Genomic DNA, 26,813 nt, shown 5'->3' on the forward strand with positions numbered 1-26,813 from the left:
GCTGTTCTCCTTATGTTAGATTCTCAGTTTCGTCCCTTCCTCCCTCTTCTGCAACTTGTATTGATTGAGGCATTCTCTGGCAACATCCTGTAAAGGCCCACACCATTATTTTTTATACAGAGTGCCATCACAGTTTTAACTCAGTTGTGTGTTTTCTCCTTTTAAGTATCTATTTCTCCGATAATCCTAAGCCCTGTGAGATTCGATGCCATGCTTCTCTTGTATTACCAGTAGCGGGTTGGTACTGGGAATTCAATAATATCTATTAAGTACATGAGTATACATTTTCTAAAATAATAAATGTCCATTTCAATAGATACACGATTTTTAGAGAATATTCTAGGGTTTTTTTTTCTATTCATTATGTAGGTTTCTGCAGTTGTTAGTCATAATACTAAAAGCTTAAAATTTTCTTCTCAGCAAAATATCATGTCTTTCTGCCACCTCAACCTCAAAAACATCCTCCTCCAAACACACTAGGAGCCCATCACAATCTGAGTTTGTGAATGACACCAAGACTTCAGGTTTCTGAATGACTTCTCTAGATCAATGTACAGAGTTATGCCTAGAAAGTCCTATGGGAAAATAACATTATTCTATCATTCCTATAGAGATGATGTTTTCCAGAGTCATCCTGAGTCGAGTTAGTTTTGTGGCAAACTTTATTTCATATATTATTAGAGAAATCCTTCTATAATGCATCATTTCACTTCTGAGCCTTCAGTAGAGTTGATGATTCATAACAGAATCATTCCCAGAGAGTCTAAGAGTTTCTTGGTGACTATCACTGCTGGAAGTGGAAAGGTATATGAGCCCATGGACAAGGTGTGCCTACTAAAAACTTACTTGGATGTTGGAAACGGTGGTAAGGAGAGAAGGGAAGTTATATTAAATTTTATGCCATGTTTGTCTTCTAGTAATTGATTTCTTTTCCTAAAAGTAGTATAATTGGAGGAGACATACATGAATTTGAAGTTTAGACAGTACATCACTATGAAACCACAGATGTTTCTTTAGCAGTTACTTTGTGCAAGGCATTGTACTATGCCCTGTGGTGATCAGTTGCAGAGAAGAAGTACCTTCTGAATGGTGGATGAAATTTCTGTGAGCACATAACAGCGTTAATACTAGGGGAACACTGTGCAAAAAAGAAAGACACACAAAAACTTAGGATCCTTCCAAATTTTATTGCATAATACAATTCTGCTGGAATATAGTATGAAGAAAGAGCCTGATCGATTATTTCATCATATAATGGAAGATTTAATGTCATTAGAAATCTGGGCTTTGGGGGCGCCTCAGTGGCTTAGTCGGGTGACTTGATTTCAGCTCAGGTCATGATCTCATGGTCCGTGAGATCAAACTCTAATCAGGCTCCACACTGAGCGTGGAGCCCGCTTGGAATTGAAATTGTCTGTCTGTGTGTCTGTCTCAAAAAAAAAAAAAAAACTGGACTTTTGTCTTTGAGGAAAAGACGAGCCATTGAAGATACTTAAAGGATATGTAGTTCTGTGCCTATGGAATAATTCTCTGGCAGCTATACCTAAGAACTGGAGGTGAAGAGGTTCATAATAAGGATTTTGAAGGTGATTGATTTCAGTAGTCTAAGAAAGGACTTCCTCTAGAGTAGAGCAGAGGAAATAAAAAGAAAAGATGTGAATTCAAAAAAATTTCCTGAAGTATTATAGGACATGGTGGCCAATGAGATGTGCAGAGTGACAGGGAAAGTATCGGAAAATACTTCTAGGTTTTGAACATGGAGGATGATAAGAACAGTGCTTTCGCTGACAGCATAGGAAGGGCATTAGGAAGAACAGGTCTGCAAGGCAGATGAGCATTTTGGAACAATGAGACCAAGTCCTGCAAGAAACTAGAAGTTTATATCTCAAACTGGGGAGCCATTAAAACTGGATAATCAATTTAGAACCTTCTCTCTATAAAGAAAAAAAAAACTCATAGAAACTTGCTTAATAGTACAAATGTCAATCTAGGAATGCTGGGTTTTACCATAAATATACTTATTTTTTTCTAAAATTTTAATTTCTAGTTAAAGTTCTCATATCTCATGGATTTTGAAGAGATTTTTTTATATTTTTTAAGTTTATTTATTTTGAGAGAGAGAGAAAGAGAACGCAAGGAAGAGAGGAGGGGTGGAGAGAAAGAACCCCAAGCAGTCTCTGCACCATCAATACGGAGCCGGTTGCAGGACTCGAACTGACACACCATGAGATCAGGACCTGAGCCGAAATCAAGAGCCAGACACTTAACCAACTGAGCCACCCAGGTGCCCTTGGATTATCAAGAGATTTTAACCTCCAAATAGAGATTTTAATCTCTGAACACTCCAGGAATGTTGGTTCATACAGGTCGCCAATGAGTCATCCCTCCTCCCAATCTTCCAGATTGAACTTTTGAGCTTCTCCTTTCTGCCTCTGGGGTGCCCTATTATCTAGGAATCTTTCTGAAACTTCTAAAATGCCTCAGTCATTTAGTCCAGAAGTTACTAACTAAAATGTGTGCAAGAACCAAGAAGATAATTGAAATGGGTATATGCTTCCATCCTATGTAATAGGATGCGATGGTAGCTCATGGGGATTTCAGGCACCTTATGAGGGGATTGTGGAGCCAATTAATGCCATTGGATGGCAATCCTAAAAGAAAAACAGTATGAAACATTCAAAACTATCTCAAAACAGTAAGTCACTGCATAAACTTCTACCCAGAGAGAAAGAAAATGGTCTCTTTAAGCTATGGGGAACAGTACCAATCACAGAGCAGAAGAATATGAAATGGTTAGTAGAAACAAGGAATAGAATTACAAATGTGACTTAGACCATTATGGAATCCACAGCTCAAGGAATTTTCCAAAAGTGGATAGAATGAAGTGTGTTGTCAAAAGCTGCTGAAGAGTGAGCAAACAAAAATAAAACTGAAGAAAAAAAGCCATTCAGTTAAGCAGTGAGCATAACATTGGTTTCTTTTTAGAGGAATATTTTGATTATTTTAGAGTGACAAATGAGATACAAAATTTTAAGAGGTTTAGTTATAATTAAATAATGAATAAGCAGGGTGAAGACAGTGTTTTTGAGAAATTTAGAAAAAAATATAAATGTAATGCACATGTAGAAAATGGTAAAAATAAAACTCCCTCCCATTTTAAGAATTGAAGAAATCTTTCTTAAATAAGTTTTTGACAAGCTGTATTAGAAAGCTGTAATCATCAAGACAGTATGGTACTGGCACAAAAAAGACACTCAGATCAATGGAACAGAATAGAGAACCCAGAAATGGACCCATAAACGTATGGCCAACTCATCTTTGACAAAGCGGGAAAGAATATCCAATGGAATAAAGGCAGCAAATGGTGTTGGGAAAACTGGACAGCGACATGCAGAAGAATGAACATGGACCACTTTCTTACAACCATCCACAAAAATGAACTCAAAATGAATGAAAAACCTAAATGCAAGATAGAAAACCATCAAAAGCCTAGAGGAGAAAACAGGCAACAATCTCTTTGACCTGACCCACAGCAACTTCTTACTAGACATGTCTATGGAGGCAAGGAAAACAACAGCAAAAATGAACTACTGGGACTTCATCAAGATAAAAAGTTTCTGCACACCAAAGGAAACAATCAACAAAACCAAAAGACAACAGATGGAATGAAAGAAAATATTTGCAAATGGCATATTAAATAAGGGGTTACTATTCAAAATCTATAAAGAACTCATCAAACTCAACACCCAAAAACAAATAATCCAGTGAAGAAATGGGCAGAAGACATGAACAGACACTTTTCTAAAGAAGACATCCAGATGGCTAACAGACAGATAAAAAGGTGTTCACCATGACTCATCATGAGAGAAATACAAATCAAAACCACAATGAGATACCACCTCACACCTGTCAGAATGGCTAAAATCAACAACTTAGGCAACGACAGATGTGGGCGAGGATGCAGAGCAAGAGGAACCCTTTTGCACTGCTGGTGGGAATGAAAACTGGTGCAGCCACTCTGGAAAACAGTATGGAGGTTCCTCAAAAAGTTTAAAATGGAGATACCCTATGACCCAGCAATTGTGCTACTAGGTATTTATCCAAAGGATACAAAAATCCTGATTTGAAGTGGCACATGCACCCCAATGTTTATAGCAGTGCTATCAACAATAGCCAAATTATGGAAAGAGCCCAAATGTCCACTGACTGACAAATAGATAAAGGAGATGTGGTATATATATACGATGGAATATTACTCAGCAATAAAAAAGAATGAAATCTTCCCATTTGCAACAATGTGGATGGAACTAGGATGTATAATGCTAAGCAAAATAAGTCAGAAAAATATCATATGATTTCACTCACATGTGGAATTTAAGAAACAAAACAGATGAACATAGGGGAATGGAAGGAAAAATAAGATAAAAACAAAGAGGGATGCGAACTATAAGAGAATCTTAAATACAGAGAACAAACCGAGGGTTGCTGGAAGGGTGTTGGGTGGGGGAACAGGCTAAATGGGTGATGGGCATTAAGAAGGATACTTGTTGGGATAAGATCTAGGTGTTACACGTAAGTGATGAATCGCTAAATTCTACTCCTGAAACCATTATTATACTATATGTTAACTAACTTGGATTTAAATAATTTTGTTAAAAAGTTCTTGATAGAAAACAGTTCTATAAAAATAAATTGAAAATGGTCTTACAGTGATAAATTTTCTCTTACTTCCTAACATGTAATTTAGTTATACAGATAGGAGAAATATACAAAATTCATTTTTTAAAAGAGACTATTTTGAAGGATTAGTTTTATACTATTTAAATTAATTTCATGATACACATTTTTATATTATACAAATATTCAATTGCCTTTACATTGTATATAAGATATAGCTCCTGAATTTAAATAAATTATTTCTATGAATATAGCTAAATTAAAAATAAAGAAGATTAACAATAGAGAGAAATGAGAGATGAATTAATTCACTTCCATTCAGGCAATAAGATGGCCTCTTTAATTTTTGGATATTTTTGTATATAAAATGAAATAGATCAATTATTTTTAAATTCACAGAATTTTCATACTCCAGGCAGTTATATTATTTAATAGTATTATAAATTTATGGAAAACACATTTTTGTTATAAAGAATTAAATACATTCCATATTTTTAGAATGGAGGTCTAAAGTGAAGGTAACCAAATTCATGGCATAAGATCTTTTTGTTTGTTTGTTTACATTTTTATTTATTTTTGAGAGACAGAGATAGAGCACACATGGGGGAGGGACAGAGAGAGAATGAGACACAGAATCTGAAGCAGGCTCCAGGCTCTGAGCTGTCAGCACAGAGCCCAGTGCGGGGCTCGAACTCACAAACTGTGAGACCATGACCCGAGCCTAAGTCGGACGCTTAACCGACTGAGCCACCCAGGCACCCCTCATGGCATAAGATCTTAAACAATATATTTAATAGTAATTTACAATGAAGTTCTGGATACTCTGGTTTCTCTTCAGATCGCACAATGAAGTTCTGGAGATCCAGCTGTACTTAGTTAACTTATTGAAATGATTTAACTATATTGTTCCATTGCATCGATCACTATCTTTAAAGGGACTCATATTTATTAACTTGCAAGATAAATGGAGCAATACTAGTAATTTTTCCCTGTTAATGGCACTAAATTAGTATGAATCTCTAAGAGAACAAAATATAATTCTTTTTGAGAGTAAGTATTTTGACAACTACTGCATCCTGTAAAAGAAGTCTAACAACCAAAAAAACAGTCTATTTCTCAATGTGACTTTGACCTCCAATTCTGAAACTGACAGGGTGACTTTCCTCACTAATCAAATATTATACAGAACTTTTTAGAGGGAAGCAAATATGCCAAATACCCAGGTGATTTTTTTTTAATCTTAAAAATCAAAGTAGGTAATTTTGCCACTGGGAGGAATTAAACCAGCTGTAATAGCTATAACTGCTAAGATTCTTATCCTTAAGGCCTAAAGATAATTAAAATAAACACAGCAACTGTACTTCACCTTAATGTGTCGTGTATATCCTACTCCCCTGTTGGGAACTCTATATACTCAAAAAGGATTCTTAGTTACTGATGACAAATTAAATTTGCTTAAACTTTATCTGGAATTTTTAATGTTAGATATAAAAAGATCAAGATTGTAATAAATCCACATTTTTAAAAATTGGTAAATAAAAGATTTTCCCCCTGAAATATGATGAGAAGGCACCATTTCAAATTTAAAAAATTAACAATAAATTATAAAAGATATTGGAAAATTAGATTACTAATTTCAGACAATAATAAAGATAGAAATAATTAATATTCTGCCTTTAAGAAACTATTCTTGAGTAAATATATTTCCTGAAACTGTTCAGAACAACAGACAATAAGTAGATAATTACAGTGGTATAACATACATCTCCAGTGTTATTGATATTTACTTCTAAACTCAGTTGGCATCCACTTACTTATTCAGGGAATGTGTATTCATTACTGTTTTTATTCATGAAAGATAAAGTCCTTTGTATACCAAAAGGAGTCTTTTCATGTTATAAAAACATAACGTTCAATCCTAGTGGTTTGGAATTCTAAAGCAATATTGAAGTAACATCATTATGAGAATATATTCTTGGGAGTGACAGTTGTTTATTGACATTGGATACCCAATATCAGGTGCTAATTGGTATGAAACCTTTTGCAGGTAAAATAGGAGTTAATCAGAAGAAAATATATGTATACGTCTTTAATGCAACAGTATGAAAACCCATAAAAGAATAATTCACAAACCTAAATACAAGGAGGGAGAGAGAAGGGGAGGAAAGTTATTTTTTGCTTCCCCTGAGCAAACATGTAATTTCCATGATTTCTTTTTAATGACTGCGGTCTGCGGCCAGTAGGTACTGATTTATGAAAAGCTGTAAAAGATCAGGTGGAACTCTGCAGGACATCGTTTACAGCTGCATGGATTGAAACCTATCTAATTTGTCTAGTAAAAGTGTGAGCTCACGGTGCACATCACCCAGCCTATAAATTTCCCCTTCAGACCCAAGTCTGGGGCTGGGTCTAAAAAAAAAAAAAAAAAAACCCAATGCCTGCAGCTGCTCAAAAAGCCCACATTCCCTTGGTGCGCATGAAGAGACATCACAGGCTCTTCACAGTGAGAGACAAATTCCTATCCATTGATAAACTCTCCAGATGTCCTCTCAGAGGAGGAAAGGAACCAATTTTTATTTGAATTCCCAAGAGAAATCCTGGAAGTGGAAAAATGATACTTTGCAGGGCTGGTTATTCTGAGGTCACTGGCATTAAAATTAGGCCATTCTTTGTCTTCATTGTACTTTGATCCAAGTAATAAACAGAAAAACTCAGTTGGGGTCACTCTAATCCCTAATCTGCACGTCCTGTTCTATTTCAATTTGTTTATACTAATTTTCTCTAAACTCTTGTTGAGTCTGGCTATAGTGTTGAGTTTAAAAATACAAACCATTTTGAACTAAGAAGAAAAAAACTATGCATTTTGCTATTAGGCACAGTTCATAAATATTCTGAATAAATGTCCTGGGGTTTGATTCTTCATACCCACAAACCCATAAATAAAGGAGTATTGCTGTTCATGGGACCAAGAGTCGACAAGAGTCGACATTAGAGTCTATGCTACAGCTACTGTAGAAATCCAAGCTGTGGTGTGTGCCTGTGTGCATGTGCACATATGCCTATAGATGGTTTAATATATCATTGTCTTCTGCGTATGACTTCATTTTTCTTATCAAAATTTCTTACACCTGATTTAATGTTATTCCTATCAATTTTGTTTACTAATTCAGTGGCTTACCCAGAGGGTCCAATGTTACATCTAATGCTGGCTAGTGACAAGGGCTATTTTACCCATGAGCGTCATGCTAAAACAACCCAAAAATATCGTGTAAATTTTGGAATCTAGCCTGTATATATGTATCTGTGATTCCTCAAAATCCTAGGGAAAAAAAAACAAAGGCAAGAAATTTATAATTATTAAAATAAACCTTTTTTTCTGTTGAATAATTTAAAGAATCATAGAGAACTATTTATACATATGCCCCAGGAGAGAATAATTTATAAAATGTTACATTTTGTAGTTTTCTAGGTATTCCTTGAAGAAATCAATGATTTTTAAAAATCATTTCTAATTTTTGTTTCTTTTTTTCCTTTTTTTATTTTTTTTATTTTTTTTTAACATTTATTCATTTTTGAAAGGCAGAGAGAGACAGAGCGCAGATGGGGGAGGGGCAGAGAAAGAGGGAGACACAGAAACAGAAGCAGGCTCCAGGCTCTGAGCTGTCAGCACAGAGCCTGACACGGAGCTCGAACTCACGGACCATGAGATCATGACCTGAGCCGAAGTCAGCCGCTTAACCGACTGAGCCACCCAGGCACCCCATCTTTTTTTCCTTTTTTTAAGATAACCTCTGATTATTAGTTAAAATTAAACCGTAATGTATAAATATGTTACATTCTCTTTAAGTTTAATTTTTAATTTATAAATTAAATACTTGAGGTAAAGACGATTGAAATAGTTGAGTTTAGTCTCATGGAAAGAAGGTCGCAAAAGTCCTCCATTTTCAGCTATCTCCCTCTCTACAAATGATCATGAGAAAAAGGAAAGTAGCTATCGATCTATATTTTCCACACAAGATGAAAATATAGACAGAACGAAACTGTCATGTTGCCAGCTTTTTCTTCAACTCAGTATTAAAATTTCCTTAATATTTCACTTTTATCAAATAAAAAAATTAGTTAAAAACTTATTTTTATCAAACACATTCCATATATCCCCATCAAAATCCAGATGGATAGTCCATTTACATTTTTTCATGTGTCTCCACCAACAGCATGCAGGGTTAGGACATGGTACAAATTTGTTCAGATTTGAGAATGTTAACTTGTTTCCTATGTATCAGGGAGTGAGTTGGAGAAATATTATCAATAGTAATAGAAATCTCCTAATTAAAAATTGCTTTTAAATGTGGGTAGAGTTGGCATATTGTAGATTTGCTCTACAGAAAGATTTTCTCAGGAGAATATGAGCTTTACCACATTTCCTAGATGATAATCAATGGTTAGTATTCATTGATAAAACACTATGCAGTTTAATTTCATCAAGATGGTTCACTTTGTTATTTCATGCTAATTCTAAAAATATTATTGAATTGGTACTTTAGACAGCTAAATTTGTTTCTAAAACAAGGACAAATCCATGGTAGTATAGTTTTCATTTGTTTTGATGTCCTCTGATAATTCTAAATATTGAATTTAAGAACTTCAAAAAACAGATTTCATTCAGGCAAAGCATTAATTTTTAACATTTAAGAAAATGCAAAGTTTAGTTAACAAATCCTAATATTGGAGATTTTTTAAATAATAATTTTAAAAAGTTTTAGGAGCTCAATGCTGATCAAATTCAACTGCAGTATCATAAAACATGAAAGATTCTGCATGGTAACTCTAAAAAAGTACAAATCTAAATGCACCTTCTCAATTATAAGTTAAAGATTAGGTTACGACACACGGTTTCAATGTTAATAATATATTTTACTGCAGTAATGAAAACAGAAACTACAGAAATCAGAATAGCATATCCATTTGCAAGCATTGGTTATAGAATGATTGTGAGGTTGTAAAAGTTATTGGCTATTCAAATGAGGCCCCCAATTATACCTGCTTTACAAGGTTGTTGCCCTCTTATGCTCATAAGATTATACATGACTAAACTTTTAATTGCTCAGAAAGATCATTAACAAGAATACCACACTTCCAGCAGCTTTTATAAACTGGGACTTATTGTGTTATTTTCTTTTGAAGTTTTAAAACCTTCAACCATTTGACAAGATGTGTTACCTTATGTCAGAGTAACAAATAGCTAACCGATAGCATATTATATGTCCACATCTCTGAGTATTCCTTGCATAAGCAATCTTTTTTAAAATTCATTAATCTTCAGTTGTGTGAAATCTCTTGTGATCATCATTCCCATTTTACAGGTGAGAAAGCAGACAAGATAAGAAATCACTGAAGATCACACAGATAGTATGTGCTATAACCAGGATTCAACCCAAGCCTTATGGTTCCAGTGTCTGTGCACTGGACCACTACACTTTATGGAATATAAAAGTTAAAGAGCCCACATCATGGAACTTAAATAAATTCAGATACACATAAATTTAAATAAATAAATGTAAATTTAAATAAATAACTTAAAAGAAAACAATATGAACTAAGTTCCACCTAAATGGTATAGCATAGTGGCCAAGAGTGTGGGCTTTGGAATAAAATAATTGGTGTCTAAATCCCAGCTCTGGCTCTTCTGCCTGAGGAAACTCAGATGTGTGAATTAATCTCTTCTGGTTTCAGTTTCCACTTCTATTATAGGGACATAGCATTGGTACCTGTTGTAAGAATCACAGTCCTTCCTATCTGTGTACTACGCGGAGCATAGACCCCAGTACATTAGAAGTGTTCATAAATGTTCAATGTAATCATTGCTGCTGTTGTTGTTATTATTCATCTCAAAACAAAGGCCTTCATTAGTGCTTTTTGCTCAAGCTCCTTCCCTTAAGAGAAGAAAATAAAGAAAGTCAATTGTCTATCTGGTCCCGGTCTTATGAGTCAAAGGACAATTAACAGGTCATTGTGATCTGAAAAAAAACACCCAAAGGGCATTTTACCAATAGGCTGCTGCTTTTGGCTCTCCCAGAATGAAAATATGGTCTCCTCTGTTTCTTTTATGTCCCTGCTGTTCCTTAGATTCACCAGATCTTGCATTTGGTCACAGATGTATGGTCAGACCTGTCATTATATAAAACAATTCTGAACGTTTCCCCTTAATGATGACTGTATTGTGCAGTATAAATCACAGTCACAGTACCAGTACCGATATTTTTCTCTCTTTCATCTTTCTCTATATGTCATGAAGTCCATTTAATATTGTCAATAGATGTGAGAATTTCATTTATTGTTACTCAGCTATTTTTTCTATTCTTTTTGTGATTTTTATTGTTAATGACATGTATGACATTATTTTCATCTGTGCTGACTTCATGTCCTGCTGTAAGTGTAATCTAGGTTGCTCAACTGTCCTTTAGAAAGCAACCAATACAATGTCTACAAATGAACATCTATAAAGCAAAGTATTCAGTGTGTCAGGTCTCCTATAACTGTATCCTGAATTACCACCATCTTTGCTAATAGCTAAAGAAAATAAATTATCCAAGTATGTATGGATATATTTATGCATTCCACTGGCATAGTTTCAATGATTTGCAAAGCAGGCATGAGTGGAAAAGGGAAGCACTGAGACAAGATGATTACACAGTATTCTTGCAAGCTGCCAGCTTGAACAGATGAAGCCTTCATGGCAGATAAATTCCACAAATAAACAGGAACACCACATGAAGTCTGGAAGTTCCTGCTGATGTTGGTGTCAAATTTTGACACGCAGCAACTCTGCTGATTCCTGATCTCTCTTCCTTTGGTGTTTTCTTTTCTTGCAGGCCATCAAACCTTCTTCTGGACCAAAGCAATGTCGACATCACTACCTTCCGCACAACAGGTGACTGGCTTAATGGTGTCCGGACAGCACAGTGCAAGGAAATCTTCACAGGCGTGGAGTACAGTTCTTGTGACACCATAGCCAAGATTTCCACAGAGTAAGAGAAAGTTTTTAAGACCGAATGATTCTGAACTTTCTAGTGGACATACGTGTTTCGGATTAATGAATTATAAATATTAGCTGAAACTCTGAGGTTCTTACTGTCTTCTATAACCACTAAGCTGAGTCCCGGGTCTCTTTGTCAATGCCAACTTCTAGAATTATGTATCTTGATCTGTCTTCTTTCCTCACCGTAGCTCCCCACAATAGGTATTTCCATTGAACTATGACCTCCTTCAGATAGACCAACAGATATAGACCTGTTCCCTACTCCCAGCCCAATGACCCAAGTTCCTAATTTAGGACATAAGTAAACATAGCATTCTGGTTAACTGCATTCCTGCATTTGTGATTTTCTATTATTGATAACAAAGCGTAACCTCTATGGAAATGGAAAATTAGGAACTAAGTGGATAAGCTGGTATACAGGAAAACACACTACAATCTAAAGGTAGTTTTCACATCTACTAAATAATTGTATATCATCATCTATTATTGTCTACCCTGTGAAGGATATCATGCTAGAAAATGAAGTTATAAATAAGTTTAAGACATAATATTATTGTTTTCCTTAAAAGGCTTATAGGAAGTTTGGAAACACAGGATATGCATAATTAGCATGCATTAATGAGTGTTAATTTATGGTTTTGTGTGTAAATGTCAAAAATAACCAAGTATAATGTGCTGTATTTCCTCGACAGGGATTTTTGCTAATAGGAATCCTTTGATATGAACACATGGCCATAACGATAAAGGAAGTTTATAAAGAATCAGGTGAATCCAGTGAATAATCAATGAAATTAGTCCCCATTCCCAGGGTATAGTAATTGGGAACTGGAAAATGAAGAACGAGAAGCCATATTCTCCATCTCTCTGTGAATGAGAGCCGATTTAATATACTTCCTAATGTAACCACATCATACTTTTCTTTTTTATGCCCAGTGACTTTTTTTTTTGTTTTGCATGTCTACGCACATGGCCAGACATGGTTTTCTCAGACCTAGGTCATACAATCTTGGTGTGTCCCTCAACTGACCAAGGTCCAACTGTCTTTTGACTCAGTCCTCAGGCGAGAAATTCTGGTGAGCTAGTCCCACTTGCTTGTAGATTGGCTCTTCAAAAATCATATGCCATGTGCCATGATCAAAAGACCCGGGACAAGGTAACATGAACTTAGCTCTAGGGACCCGTTTCTGAGGATAAGATAGAGGACTGTTCCAAAGAAAGAGGTTTCCTGTCAGGCATATACATTAAAATTATCCATAATTGGGGGCGCCTGGGTGGCTCAGTCGGTTAAGTGTCCGACTTCAGCTCAGGTCATGATCTCACGGTCCGTGAGTTCAAGCCCCGCGTCAGGCTCTGTGCTGTCAGTTCAGAGCCTGGAGCCTGCTTCGGATTCTGTGTCTCCCTCTCTGTCTGCCCCTCCCCCACTCATGCTCTGTCTATCAAAAAATGAATAAACGTTAATTTTTTTTTTAATTATCCATAATTGTGTAGTGTGCAGGGTCTGTTTGGAGACCAGGCCCATCTTTGTGTTAGAGTCTCCTACCTTAATCTTTGTTACATTAAATAAACTCTGTAGTGCCCTCAAGTTTCTTTAAAGTCTTATCCTCTCCATCCAATATTTTAATATTTAGATGTTGAATATTTAAAGACTTTCATTGTCATCCTGTCAGTCATCTAAACAAAGTCACTGTGGAGAGGAACAGATTAGATGTCAAAAAGGAGCATGCAGGGGCGCCTGGGTGGCTCAGTCGGTTAAGCGGCCGACTTTGGCTCAGGTCATGATCTCGCGGTCCGTGAGTTCGAGCCCCGCGTCGGGCTCTGTGCTGACAGCTCAGAGCATGAAGCCTGTTTCAGATTCTGTGTCTCCCTCTCTCTGACCCTCCCCCGTTCATGCTCTGTCTCTCCCTATCTCAAAAATAAATAAACGTTAAAAAAAATTAAAAAAAAAAGGAGCATGCAGTATAATTAATCGAGATACAAGTGCCTAACAAATAGGTAAAGCTTAGCATTTATGACATAGATCCCAATCAGAAACCCAAAAGTTCACAAAAGTACTTTTAGGAAGGGTACGTTACTATTAAGAAGAGAATTTGTTCCTGGAAAATAAAGTCACTCTCGTGTACCTGACATGTGTTGGTACTTCTGTATGAAGTGGAATGCAATGTTTATTAAATGGACTTCGGACCCGATCAGCAATATTCTTTGAGGTTCTGTGGTAGTTATTTTGATCAGACACAGTCCCAGGATATATTCATGTCTTTCAATATTTTTATAAATTCTAATTTTAATAATATAAACAATTCAGGTTACACTGTACAAGACACCTGCTTTAGAGCACAGAAGCCTAACAAAGAACAAACACAAAGTTGACCATTTTGGACCACTGCCAGATTTTCAAAGGCAAAGGTCCACAAATGTTTATTCTCCATCAAACATCAACACCCAGAGCTTCTAGATAATGAAACCTCTACAGAAGTGGATTAGCAGAATGTTGTCAATATGATCAACTGCTAGCTCACAGTTTAAATATAGTCAGATGTCATAAGCTGTGAATGTGGTAAGAAGGCTATTTGCTTAAGAGTATGAAGTGGGAGCATTTGTTACACTTCCGACTTAAGAATGTATTTGTCTCAACACTGCATTGTTGGACGGTAAGCTCTTTTTGTTCGGTGAGAATATTTTCACTTAATTATTATTGTTATTATTATTATGTCAACAACCCATGAACGTACATTGAAGTTGAAAGCTGACTTTTCCTGGGAGACTCGACTCTTTTAGGTGTGTCCTTCACACTGAGCCAGACGGTTTCACATCTTTCTGTATTTCAGTCCCCACAATGTTCTTTCTCCTGTCCTTTATCCTCAGTTCAGGGACAACATAAAATTAACATATATATATATATATATATATATATATATATACACACACACATATATAATGTATATATAATACACATATATATGTATATATAATACATATATAATGTATATATAATACACTATATATGTATATATAATACATATATAATGTATATATAATACACTATATATGTATATATAATACATATATAATGTATATATAATATATATACATATATACATATATAATGTATAGATAATGCATATATAATGTATATATAATACACAATTTGGGGAAATCTAATGAGGCAACATTCTTACTGAAGTGCTGTAAAATAACTCAATAATTCATCCTACCTTTTGTAGCCTTGGGCTTTTTTGTTTAAATTTTCTTCCTTTCAATCTTTTGTGTGTGTGTGTGTGCCATCCAGACTCAATTCAGAAATTATTCTCTTGCCCAAACAACTCTAGAGGCTCTCCTGAAATAAGACAAAATACCTAAAAAAAGATTTTCACTTTTTGTTCTTCTATCCAGACTCTCAACTCATAGGACAAAAGTCAATAAAGCTTCATATCCAAATAAATAATCATCTATTTCAGTTAGTGTAGGGACTTCATTTACTAATCAAGTCATCTAATTTTCAAGTGAAATCCAGAAAATGTGCTGTTTTGTTCAGTACAAATCACATTTTTTAAAAACATACTATTTCATAGCCTAAGTTGGATTTAGGAAGGTTAATGTGAAAAGGGGATGAAAGAGGGCAAGAGGGACTGTAGAAACTGAGAGAGAATTGAGTATGGAGAATGAATATTAGGCAGATTAATTGCTACATGCCATTGCCCTGCACCCTTGGATGCCATTTTCACAGTGCCATCACCTAGCCTTTGCCTTTGAAGTGCTAGATCACTTATTAACTTCTGTTCTCAATCTTGAGCTGCTCTTTAGACTTGAACTTTTCCATTGCTCTTCTGAATAGGATAGTCAAAATGAGATAAGCACATGGAATGTTATTTAGATTACAGCAGCTGGATGTTTACAACTATTTTGGACATGGCAGGGTGCTGGGTAGAAGACATTTTGGAAGGGGTAGAGAGGATGGAGGGGACATAAAACCCCAGCTAAGGCATAACCTAAAGAGATAATTATCTTTTTTTTTTTTTTTTTTGAGAGAGAGTGAGAGAGTATGCCTGGGGGCAGGGAGGGGCAGAGAGAGAGCATCCCAAGCATGCTGTGCACTGTCAGCGCAGAACCCAACGTGGGGCTCAAACTCAGGAACCATGAGATTATGACCTGAGCCAAAATCAAGAGCTGGACACTTAACGGACTGAGCCACTCAGGCGCCTGTACTTTATCTTTTCTAATGTAATCCTTTGCAATGAATATATACAAAATTATGTATCTGTTTACTTATGTCGGGTTTCAGGCACAGAATCTGAAACAGTTTTATGCACAAGATTTCTTGAGGAGTGCATTTGGGATATATATGTATTTTAAAAAGTGATGAGGGGGGCATTGAGCTATAGGAGAAAACTTGGCCCTTTTTATTGGAACAAGAGTCTCCCAGAGCTGGGCTGGCCCTTCAGAGCTGTCCCAAAGCGATCTGTGAACACTCTTCATCTTATTTTTTCTAGCTTACTGGGGTATGGGTGCTTCAGTTCTATAAAAAAGGTCTGGACCAGACATCATAGCATGTTTTACTCTCTCACTGGAAACATTGTTTTCTTGCTTTCCATGATTATCATTTTGTGTTTCTAAGTTTTTTTTAAGGAAGAGAAAAGGAAGTCAGAGAAAAAAACTGGTAAGTTATAAAAAGTATAATATAGAATTAGAAGAAGAATGAGAGAAGAAATCCAGAGTGAGGATCTATTGATTTGTACACATATATTTATATCTGCCCTGTTTTCTGGCTCTAAAGGATAAGTGGGGATAAATCTTGTACAATACACCTCAGAAGCAGGGATCAATGTATGTAAATAACCTACGTTACTCTAAGTGAGAGATTCATTATCCACAGTTACACAGAGGAGCAGCCATATCGCCCCACTAGCCTTCCTCATGAAGTAAGGCTGCTGGAGTAAAATCAAAGAGGACTCAGGCAAGATACAAGTTGTACATTGAGAATTTACCAGCCCCTTGAATGGCAGCAGGGAGGTAACCAGCAGGCCACCAGGATTTCATTCCCAGCCAAGGTGATAGGAATGCAACACAGTCTTGGTGAATTTTATGTAACAGATGTGTTAAGAGCATGTAAATTGCTTCTAAAATGGTACCTAGTGTCTGCTTGCACACCTTTGTTGCTTGGGAACTCATTTCTTAAGAAATCAATTGGTCCATTTTTGTAGGATTGAACTCCCAATTTTTCATTCTTTCCTTTATGTTCAGTATAAAGGAGCCCCTTCTGTGTGTGTGTGTGTGTGTGTGTGTGTGTGTGTACACGTGCGTGCACATATTTGCCCGCATACTTTTTCTTCATGCCATTCTCGGTGCTTCTTGCTAAGTGATACTTTACTCCTCTGTCATCTTCCCTGGATAAACATATTCTAGAGTATTGGTTCATTCTTTATTAAGTACATATTGAGCCCCTACTATTAATAGCCATTGTTCAGGGTGTGGTTAATAAGCAGAGTACAAAATGAGTAAGAATCCCCGTTCATATGGAATTCACCTACTTGTGGGACAAGATAGAGAATATAAATAAGTCAGAAAGAAAGGTATTATGCTGCATGGTGATAAATGCTTTGGAAGAAAATAAAACAAGAAAAGAAAATAGGAAATGCAGATATGGGTTCAAGAGGTTTTATAATACTAAACAAGAAGGTCAGAGAGGGTCTTCTGAGAGGGGTGTGCTTGAGTCAAGACCTGAAAGAGGTGAATATGTAGACAAATTATTTGAATCAAGGTTATTTAATTAATCATTTCCACATGCTTAGCTAGGTCTTTTTTCCCCCTAAGTGAAATTCCAAGGTAGTCTCATTGGATTTAAAGCTCATTATAATCTAGAATGATCTCATCTTGATCCGTTGTCTTGATTATATCTGCAAAGTTTCCCATTTCCAAGTAAGGTCACATGGTAAGGTTCCAGATGGACAGAAATTTTGAAGGGACACTAGTCAACCCACCACACCATCTATTCTTCCATAAGAACATAGGTGGACTGGTCAGGATACAATACGTGGATGATGCAAAAATCAGAAAATTAGGTTCAAAGCACTGAGCTACATTATTGTGCAAGCTTTGCTGACTAAAAATCCTCTGCTCATATATTATCCAGGAAACCAGGATTCTCACCAGGCATGTTCTTCTTTTTTTTTTACAGTGATATGAAAAAAGTTGGTGTCACTGTGGTTGGTCCACAGAAGAAAATCATCAGTAGCATTAAAGCTCTAGAAACACAATCAAAAAGTGGTCCAGTTCCAGTGTAAAGTGTTATTTCTGGAAGGAAGTGGTGGCTGTGGAAGATGTAGCATCGTTCTACAGACAGATGATCATGCTGGAGATGCTGTTCCAAGCCCAATAAGACACTCAGATATGAATACAAATGCCTTAAAACAGAATCGAAAAACTCTTTATTTTCCCCTGTCATTTAGTGGATGGGAGGGGGGGGTGTACTTTGTTTTGTAATTGCTTTTTTATATTAGTTGGTGGGTTAAATTAAAATTCTTCAGCGTGGAATGATGAAGAACTAGCATAGAGCCATTGACCATAAACTGATTATCATAAAAGCAAAACAAGTGTAATAACAAAATGAACACAGTGGCTCTGTTTACTAATAGCCACAAAAGAAAAGACTTGTGATATTTTTATACACAGAAGAAGTCTGTAACAGGTATTTTGTTTCTTTAAAAACAAGCAAAATAGAGGAATTTATACCTCAAACTATCTGGCCATATATACTACCTTTTTCACTGTATTATTCTCTTTTATCTGTTAAGAGCATATAGAAGTGAAGTTTGTAGTTGTTTTAAGTACTACATATTTTTAATTGTTAGCTTCCTTAAGTATTATCATGTAAAAATGTGTCTTAATTTTTAAGAAAAGTACGTATTTATTTTCTTTTGAATTGTTTTTATTGTTTTCTATTTATGCTTTGATGATTTGATTTGGATTTGTTACAGCCAAGTGCCAAATGTTGTCTCAAGTTGTCAGCAGTAGGAAACATGGTAAACTAGACATGGGGAATGATGGGTTTCTTTCTAGATTTTCTGAACCATCTGCTCATATGTACCTATATCTCTGTATTGATTGATGAAAGAAACCAAACCCCTTCATACACTACCCAAATCTCTCAGCTTGAATTATCTTATCCATTGTTGTCTCTCCATTGATTACAAACTGTATGCTCCTAATTTAGTGTGATATACTGGCTTATATGTAATGGATTCTCAATGACACACCTGCCCTGCTCTGGTGCTTAGAGGACAGACCATCAACTCCCTCCATTAGTAAACAGGCTACGCTAGAGCTCCTGCATAGAGAATAGCTACACTGGAGAGAATTCGAATCCTATGTAGATTGCTGCATTAATTGGCAACAAAGCCTACAGGCCAATGCATGAGTCAAAAAATCACTTACTGACTGGCTTTGAAATGTCACTTAATATCTTTGCTTAAACTTGTTGAGCTATTTGTAGGGAATAATGAAAACGAAACTACTCATCTGCATCACTGGGGTTTAGTTAATTTAATTAAACATGGAGATCATCAATAGCAGGTATTAGTATCTTTAAAAGTCTTCCACTGATATGCACCTGTTGTAATTTTGATGTCTAACTTAGAAGCATTGAACTCCTTTGCCTTTATTGAGCATAAAATTTTCAAAAATAGCTGGTTATCTAGCAGATGACTCAAAATCTGTCGGCAGGAGAGAGATCTCTCCTTGGAAGAACTTAGATTTACTACTCCACACGGGCCAAATATAAGTGTACTCGGTAATATTTGAAACGATGTACCTGGTGGAGATCTAGCCACTAATATATTGTGAAGCAGCATTTTAGCTGTATCTATATTCTTTCTAATGCTGATATGCTCATGTAATGGGAATAAGAAATAAGAAGTGTATATGTCACAAGAATAGAATGAATAAATCAAAGCTGCAACCCGTATGTTCTTATGCAAAATGGAACACTATATAGCTTACAGTCACAGATCAAAATCCACAAGTGCTAATCTGTTGTAAATTTAGTGTAATAAGGCTTAGGTTGTGTTCCTTCATGTATGAAATTATTTCTTAGATTTCTGCAATATCCCTTATAGTCAAATCACCCTACTAGGATTCTGTATTGGATATATAAGAGCATGAACTTTTTAAAAAGATATATGCGATTATGAAATTAATTACAAATTTCACTTAAGCCCGCTAGAAGCAGCTAAAAAACATTCTTCTTTAATCAAACGTTTTGTTTGTGTCGTGGAATATTCATTAAGACCTAAATCTGGCTTCAATATCATCTTTTCCCATACTAGAATTTACTTTCTTAGGTACCATTCTGAGCATCCTCAAAATCTGTGCATTTCATGAATTAATAGAAGTTGAGAATTGTTGAATCTATTTCACTTATTTTGGCTGTGGTTTCCATTTGAAAGTAGAGGTTATACCCACAGTATATCGCTCTTCGTTTTTTCCATGATTTTTCTATCTTACCTCTTATAAATTTACTTTACATAATTTTTACCCTGTACATATGTAAACATAACAGTGTACGATTCTTAACTGTGGAGTAGAGGTACTAGAATGTTGATGGCCATCTCTTTGTACAGGAACTGCGTTGTCTTTCAATAAACATGAAACCACATCCCTTCACAATGTTATGTACCATATTATCTGTTCTGTATCTTAAATTTGATTTACATTTATTATTTATTTCTAGTAACTTGCCCAGTTTATGCTGTGCTAAGTATCAATTAAGCCATGTATAAATATGATATGATTGGCAATATGTATTTACTTTAAATTTGTGTTTTCACAAATTACTCCTTTAGTTTATATCGTACAATGTAGATGGCCTCTTACTAATGTAAAATGATTTGTAGTGGAAACATTTATATTTTTATAATAAACATAATGAAAATATTTTTTACAGATTGGAATACAGAAGTGGTCTTTGAAGCTTTTTTAAATATTATAAAATACGTGCTTCTTTAAACAGCAACATAATGAAATTTATATAGTCACAAAGAATGTGCTTCTGTTTCTTTTTTCTCCATTAGTGAGGAGTGTTCGTGTTGTATAGTCCACTTTTTTGTCTAAATCTCCTTATTTACAAGCTACAAAAATGAGCAGTAAATATTATCTTCATAGTTAAAAAGCACAACTGTATGAGACAGTTCTCTTTTGATTATAAGTGACAAAATACAAATTAGCTTAAGAAAAAAAAAAAAGAACTTTGAGCCCATGTGGCTGAAAAGACTGGAGATAAATTTCTATACAGTAGGATCCAGGAGTAAGTCTTTTATTCTTTGTCTTCTTCACTTGACCCTATTTTTCTCCCAACTGGGTTAGTTTGCAAACTGTATCGTTTAAAATACTGCTCTAGTTCATATAATTCTACATTGTAATTACTTTGGGATAATAATTGCCCCTCATGCTTTGCTTGGCTCACAAGCCCTATGTGAGTCACTTTGGGCAGGAGAGTGAATTACTGAAATTGGCAAGTACTTACTTAGTCATGTGCGTGCCCTTGGAGACAGTGGGTGGGGTCAAGTGGAACTGATGATCTACAGGATTAGAGGTGTCAAAATGGTTTATGTCTAAAAGAAAGTCAGAATATCGTTAATGAGAAAAAGAAGGAAAGAATTCTGCACAAGCCAAAACAAAAATGAAAAGCAAGCAAACGCACACAACTACAAATAGCACTCTAAGAAACACCTGATACTTTTTATAAAGTAGGTCCCTAGTCATGTGCAATCTACCTAAAGAAAATGATTGTACATGAAAACCAAGAAAGCTAACTAACAATATAAGGCACGATCAGCCATCAGGAATTCCATAGAGGTAAGTAAAGTCAATAGGGAGAGGTCACAAAACAGCTCAGATGGAAGCTTACCTTGAAGGAGAAAAAGCATTTGATCATGTTGAGTAGAGAGTAACTTGTAGCAGCATATTAGCTAAGTAAAGGGGAAGAGGTAAAGAGGAATATATTTATTCATTCAATAAACATGTACTAAGCAGTACCATGAAATAGGTATTTTGTTATTACCACTATTTACAAGCTAACTCATTCAATCTTTGCAACAATCCTGGGGCTACAGATTGCTCACTTTTAATATATGAGGGAATAAAGACTCAGAATGTACAAGTCACCTTCCCAAGATAATTCTAGTGAGTAGACTAATAGATATTTCAAAGCTGGAACCTTCCTATTTTGTGTTCTTTCCCTAATATAATTGCTATTGTCAGCCCAAGAATGCTCCCGGGGGGGGGGGGGGAGTGACAGTGGCAATTTACAAAAATGATTTGGGGTGAAGCTATAGTAGACTGTATGATATTAGAAATCTACTTTGGTTCTGTAGGCATGAAGCTACTCTGCAATGGTGGCAATAGAATATGAAGAATGAAATGCGTACAAAGACATAAAGGAGAATTAGCAGAATTTATCAGTTTGATATAAGAATTATTCAAAAGGTTAAGAATCAAAGTGAACCATAAAACGTTAGGTCCTAAGTGGCTATGGAAATGATGGCACCATTAGAAGTAGGGAGTAAGGAAAAGTTAGTTTAACTTTATGAGTTTGCTAAATTTATGGTGTTAGCCAAACCTTAATAAGTTAATAGGTCCTGAAAATGTGAGTCTGAAGCTTTAGAAAAAAGAATTCAAAGGTAAAATGTGTCTCTGAGACGATGCCAAGATCTATAGATCTTTATGTATGGTGTACATACATATAACTTTGTCTTGGGCCACCTTTCTTAAGTTCATGCCAACTGCTAAAGTAGGTAAATCTCCACATCCCATCAGCTCAAAATAGCAAAATAACAATGTTTTTTTTTTTAACGTTTATTTATTTTTGAGACAGAGAGAGAGCATGAACGGGGGAGGGTCAGAGAGAGAGGGAGACACAGAATCTGAAACAGGCTCCAGGCTCTGAGCTGTCAGCACAGAGCCTGAAGCAGGGCTCAAACTCACGGACCGCGATATCGTGACCTGAGCCGAAGTTGGACGCTTAACCGACTGAGCCACCCAGGCGCCCCAAAAAAACAATGTTTTAAATGCAGAATTACCCGAGAAAGCTGTTTGTCGGGTGGCCTTGGTAGCAGTGATTCAGATCCCGTGCCCTCTTCATCTTGTGCAATGTAAGGCCTTAGAATCTTGTGCTCATGGCCCCTAAAATGGAAGGGAGTCTTGACTGTGGTGGATTTTACAAGCCCAGCTTTCAGGGGCGCCTGTCACTTCTCCTCCCCTTCCATTGACTAGAAGTTGTATTGCTGTATTTGACTGCAAGCGAATGTGCAGGAAGTAGTGTGCCTAAATAGAAAAGTAAAAGGTTTTAGAGGCGCCTGGGTGGCGCAGTCGGTTAAGCGTCCGACTTCAGCCAGGTCACGATCTCGCGGTCCGGGAGTTCGAGCCCCGCATCGGGCTCTGGGCTGATGGCTCAGAGCCTGGAGCCTGTTTCTGATTCTGTGTCTCCCTCTCTCTCTGCCCCTCCCCCCGTTCATGCTCTGTCTCTCTCCGTCCCAAAAAATAAATAAATGTTGAAAAAAAATTAAAAAAAAAAAAGAAAAGTAAAAGGTTTTAGAGTCTATAGAACAGTTGCTGCCACAAGTCCTTTTTACTTACATGTATAATATGTGAGAGGCAGGCAGTTCTAAAAGGCTGTTAAAAAAACATCGGTTTCTTGCTAACTTCACCCATTTCGTATTCTCTACAGGCAACCATGTTTAACTCTTCTCTCTCTGCTTAAACCCAATACTTCTATTAATGGTCCGTGTGTCCGCTCTGGGCCTGCACTATTCAGATCTTCTTACAAGACAGAACTTATTAGAAAGAGAACAATTAGCTGATAGCCTGGAGCTATTTTATTTCAAAAACCCCAGCACAGCACCAAGCCACGGGGCATGGCAGAAATACTAGAGCAAGGCTATTTCTTCCCTAGGGATGGCCTCCTGTAACCATCTCAAGCTCATCTCATCCTGGAAGAGGTTTTCTCATGGCTACACCATGGTCTGAGCTCCCTATGGCTCTTTTCCTCAGCTCTCTCTTTCCATAGGCCTCAGACATGAATTCCAGTCTGAACGCTCCCTATGCCTTCTCTTGCTCTCTTCTGGGATCTTTTCTCTGGCGCCCCCACCGAAAGATTTCTGGAAGGTCTAATTTCCTCTTGGTGTCTGTTTCTTGACGAGTCTCAACTGAGACAATGATGCTCAAGTTGGTTAACCTGAAAATTAAGATGTCACCCTTCACCCTTCCCTTTATCCCATCTTGGATCCCCTAAGCAGTCATGTTAGGAATGTTAACTTCTATTCTTTCCTCTAGGTCCCACCACACCTTCTGTTGGTAACCTCCTTACTTGTTTTGATTACCAAAGAAATCTCCTGCATAATGCACCTGTCTGTGATACTGATATCTCCAATATCAGTCAGACTGATACATTAGCACAAATTTAATTATGCAGTTCCGCTTGCAAAACAAATGCTTCAGGGGCTGGGCAGTTCATATAAATATGCGAAACAAGTGAAGAGTATGATGACTCGATAAAAGCACCCTCTGTTCGTCCAAAAACAATTTCTCAGGGACAAGACAACATGGATCCAATGTAAATGTCTGATCTTTTAAAAGAATGCCTAATCTGAGTTTTTGTGAGAAACTCTTATGTATTTCCAGTATGATATCCCATCTCATAATGAAGAAGATATACCCAAGGGCTGAACTTAGCTCGCAGCTGCCTCCTTATCATTTCTAAGATATAGACTCTAATATTGGTACATAAGATCTGCCTTGAATAAAACCCTGCTTCTCTCCACATTCTCATCTGTCCACACCATACACAGCTGCACTGAACCACTCATAGTTCTCTGAATATGCCACTTTTTTTCCTTTTTAAGCATCAGGGCTTTTAAACTTCTGTTCTTTTGTTTAGAATCACTTAGCCAATTTTCTTTTTATTCCTCTCCTTATGTCCCCAGCACTGTGTTAAATTTCTTTTCTGTGTGTGTAGCAAAGGAACCCTGTGATTGATCCTACATAACACATCAACTTTTATTGAAATTGCCTCTTCTTGGGGTACCTGAAGGGTCAGTCAGTTGAGCGTCCGACTTCGGCTCTCGTCATGATCTTGTGGTGCGAGAGTTCGAGCCCGTGTAGGGCTCTGTGCTGACAGCTCAGAGCCTGGAGCCTGCTTCCGATTCTGTGTCTCCCTCTCTCTCTGCCCCTCCCCTGCTCATGTTCTGTCTCTCTCTCTGTCAAAAAAATAAATAAATAAACATTAAAAATAAATAAATAAATTGCCTTTCCTTTAGGTCCCATCCCTACTTGTGGCTGAGGACACTTTTCCAGGAACTGTGCCTTGTAAATCGTGATTTAAACCTCTTCTATTGCAATGCCTGTTATATAATAAGCATTCAAAATTATCTGAGTTGACTTAATATATTAAAACAATTTTCAATAATAATATAAAGGGTCATGTCCCTGACTTCTTTGTCCTTGTAGATAAAAGTGTAAATTTCCTTCAGATCAATGAAACTGGTTAATGTCCTGGTTGTGTATCTTGGATCATTGAACATACTGATTTCTGCTAAGACTGGTTCATTTTCATAGAATTTTGTGGACTCCTTTCATTGGTCTCAAAGCTCTCATTTTTCTTAGTGCAGTTAAGTCTTTTAAGGAGACCCTTGAACCAGAGCTTAGCTATAAAAATTTAACAAGGTAAATGCCAAAGCGTTTCTGATCCTTTATACTCTCTTACTATGTACAAATAACGTCAACATGCCTACTAAAAACCACTTTCTTATGGGGCAACTGGGATACACATTCTATGGACCCAAGGGATCTAGACACAATTTGGGAAAATAAGTGGTAGAATTAAATACACCATAAAATAAAGATTTTGGTGGTTTACAGAAGTCCTCACCCTGAAATTCTTTGGGAAACCCAGTTACAAGCTGATGGAGAGTAGTCTTAATTAAATCAGATTTTCCCACTAGGTGGGCTATCATCGTCCTTCTTTGAAGAAAGATAAGTTTCCAGTTGGCTTAGAAATAGTAAAAGTATTACAAATACTAAATAAAATACAAAATACAAATCCTAAATACCTAATAATCTAAAACCTAATACAAATCTAAAAATTGCTGGATAATTTCTATTACATATATGTGCATATACATGTATGTATTATATTCACCTGTTCCAAATCATAAGTACTTTCAATTGAACGTTTACTATGTGCCAAGTGCTTACTATGAATCATTTAATTTAATTTTCCTTATGAACATTGAGATTTATGAAATGAGAATATCTATTTTTTTAATTTTATTTATTTATTTATTTTGAGAGAGAGAGAGAGCATGAGTGCGAACTGGGGAGGAGCAGAAAGAGAGAATCCCAAGCAGGTACCATGTCAGTGTGGAGCCCAGTGTGGGGCTGAAACCCACGAACCGTGAGATCATGACCTGAGCCAAAACCAAGAGTCAGACGCTTAACCGACTGAGCCACCCAGGGGCCCCTGTTATCCATTTTATAGTTTGAAGCTTACAGGGGGTTAATAATCACATTACATCATATAGCTAGCTAGTGGAAGAACTTTAAGTCAAAATCAACTCCAGGACCTGTGCACTGAATGACCACACTCTGTGAGAATTATAGTACTAATGAGGATAAAATCTGAAGAATGATGATAAAAAGCATTCTGATCTAAGATCTCAGATAGTCTCCATTTTGTTGCTTTTCAATGTGCATGTTATTCAGTAACCCTGCTAGTAGAGACACTTTTTTACAGAAACCTTTGATTCTTACTACCATGGCCGAGGAAGGAACAAACAGTAACCCTTGATTTCATTTCTGTGAACTCCATTTCAAGAGCATGAGATTTGTCTGACATATGGTGAACCCTTCAAGCAAACATACTCCCTTGAACATTCAACAAATAATCTAATTTGGAAACACCAAATACCACAAGGAAAAAGTAGTACTGTTGTGCTATTTTTTGACAGATTTCCACACCAATGATTTATGGAAGTGTGTTAAGTTTGGGATTCTTATCTGAAGCCAAGAAAAAAGCCCTTATATTTTTAAAGCCTATCACCCTCAATGATGG

General features: G+C 36.3%; 1 protein-coding gene across 3 annotated transcripts in view; it reads left to right on the plus strand.

Annotated features, from left to right (window-relative positions):
- The window catches only part of EPHA3 (EPH receptor A3), a 355,677-nt gene extending 335,027 nt beyond the window's left edge, over positions 1-20,650 (plus strand). For all 3 annotated transcript variants that reach the window (XM_023238873.2, XM_011285988.4, XM_045036779.1), the window contains exons 16-17: positions 11,550-11,705; positions 17,889-20,650. In XM_023238873.2, the coding sequence (XP_023094641.1) occupies positions 11,550-11,705; positions 17,889-17,994 (262 nt within the window). In that variant the 3' untranslated portion in view covers positions 17,995-20,650. The remainder of the gene's footprint in view (positions 1-11,549; positions 11,706-17,888) is intronic.
- Positions 20,651-26,813: the final 6,163 nt, after the last annotated feature.

This window comes from Felis catus, chromosome C2 (genome assembly GCF_018350175.1).
Source record: "Felis catus isolate Fca126 chromosome C2, F.catus_Fca126_mat1.0, whole genome shotgun sequence".
In the NCBI taxonomy this organism is placed as follows: Eukaryota; Metazoa; Chordata; class Mammalia; order Carnivora; family Felidae; genus Felis; species Felis catus.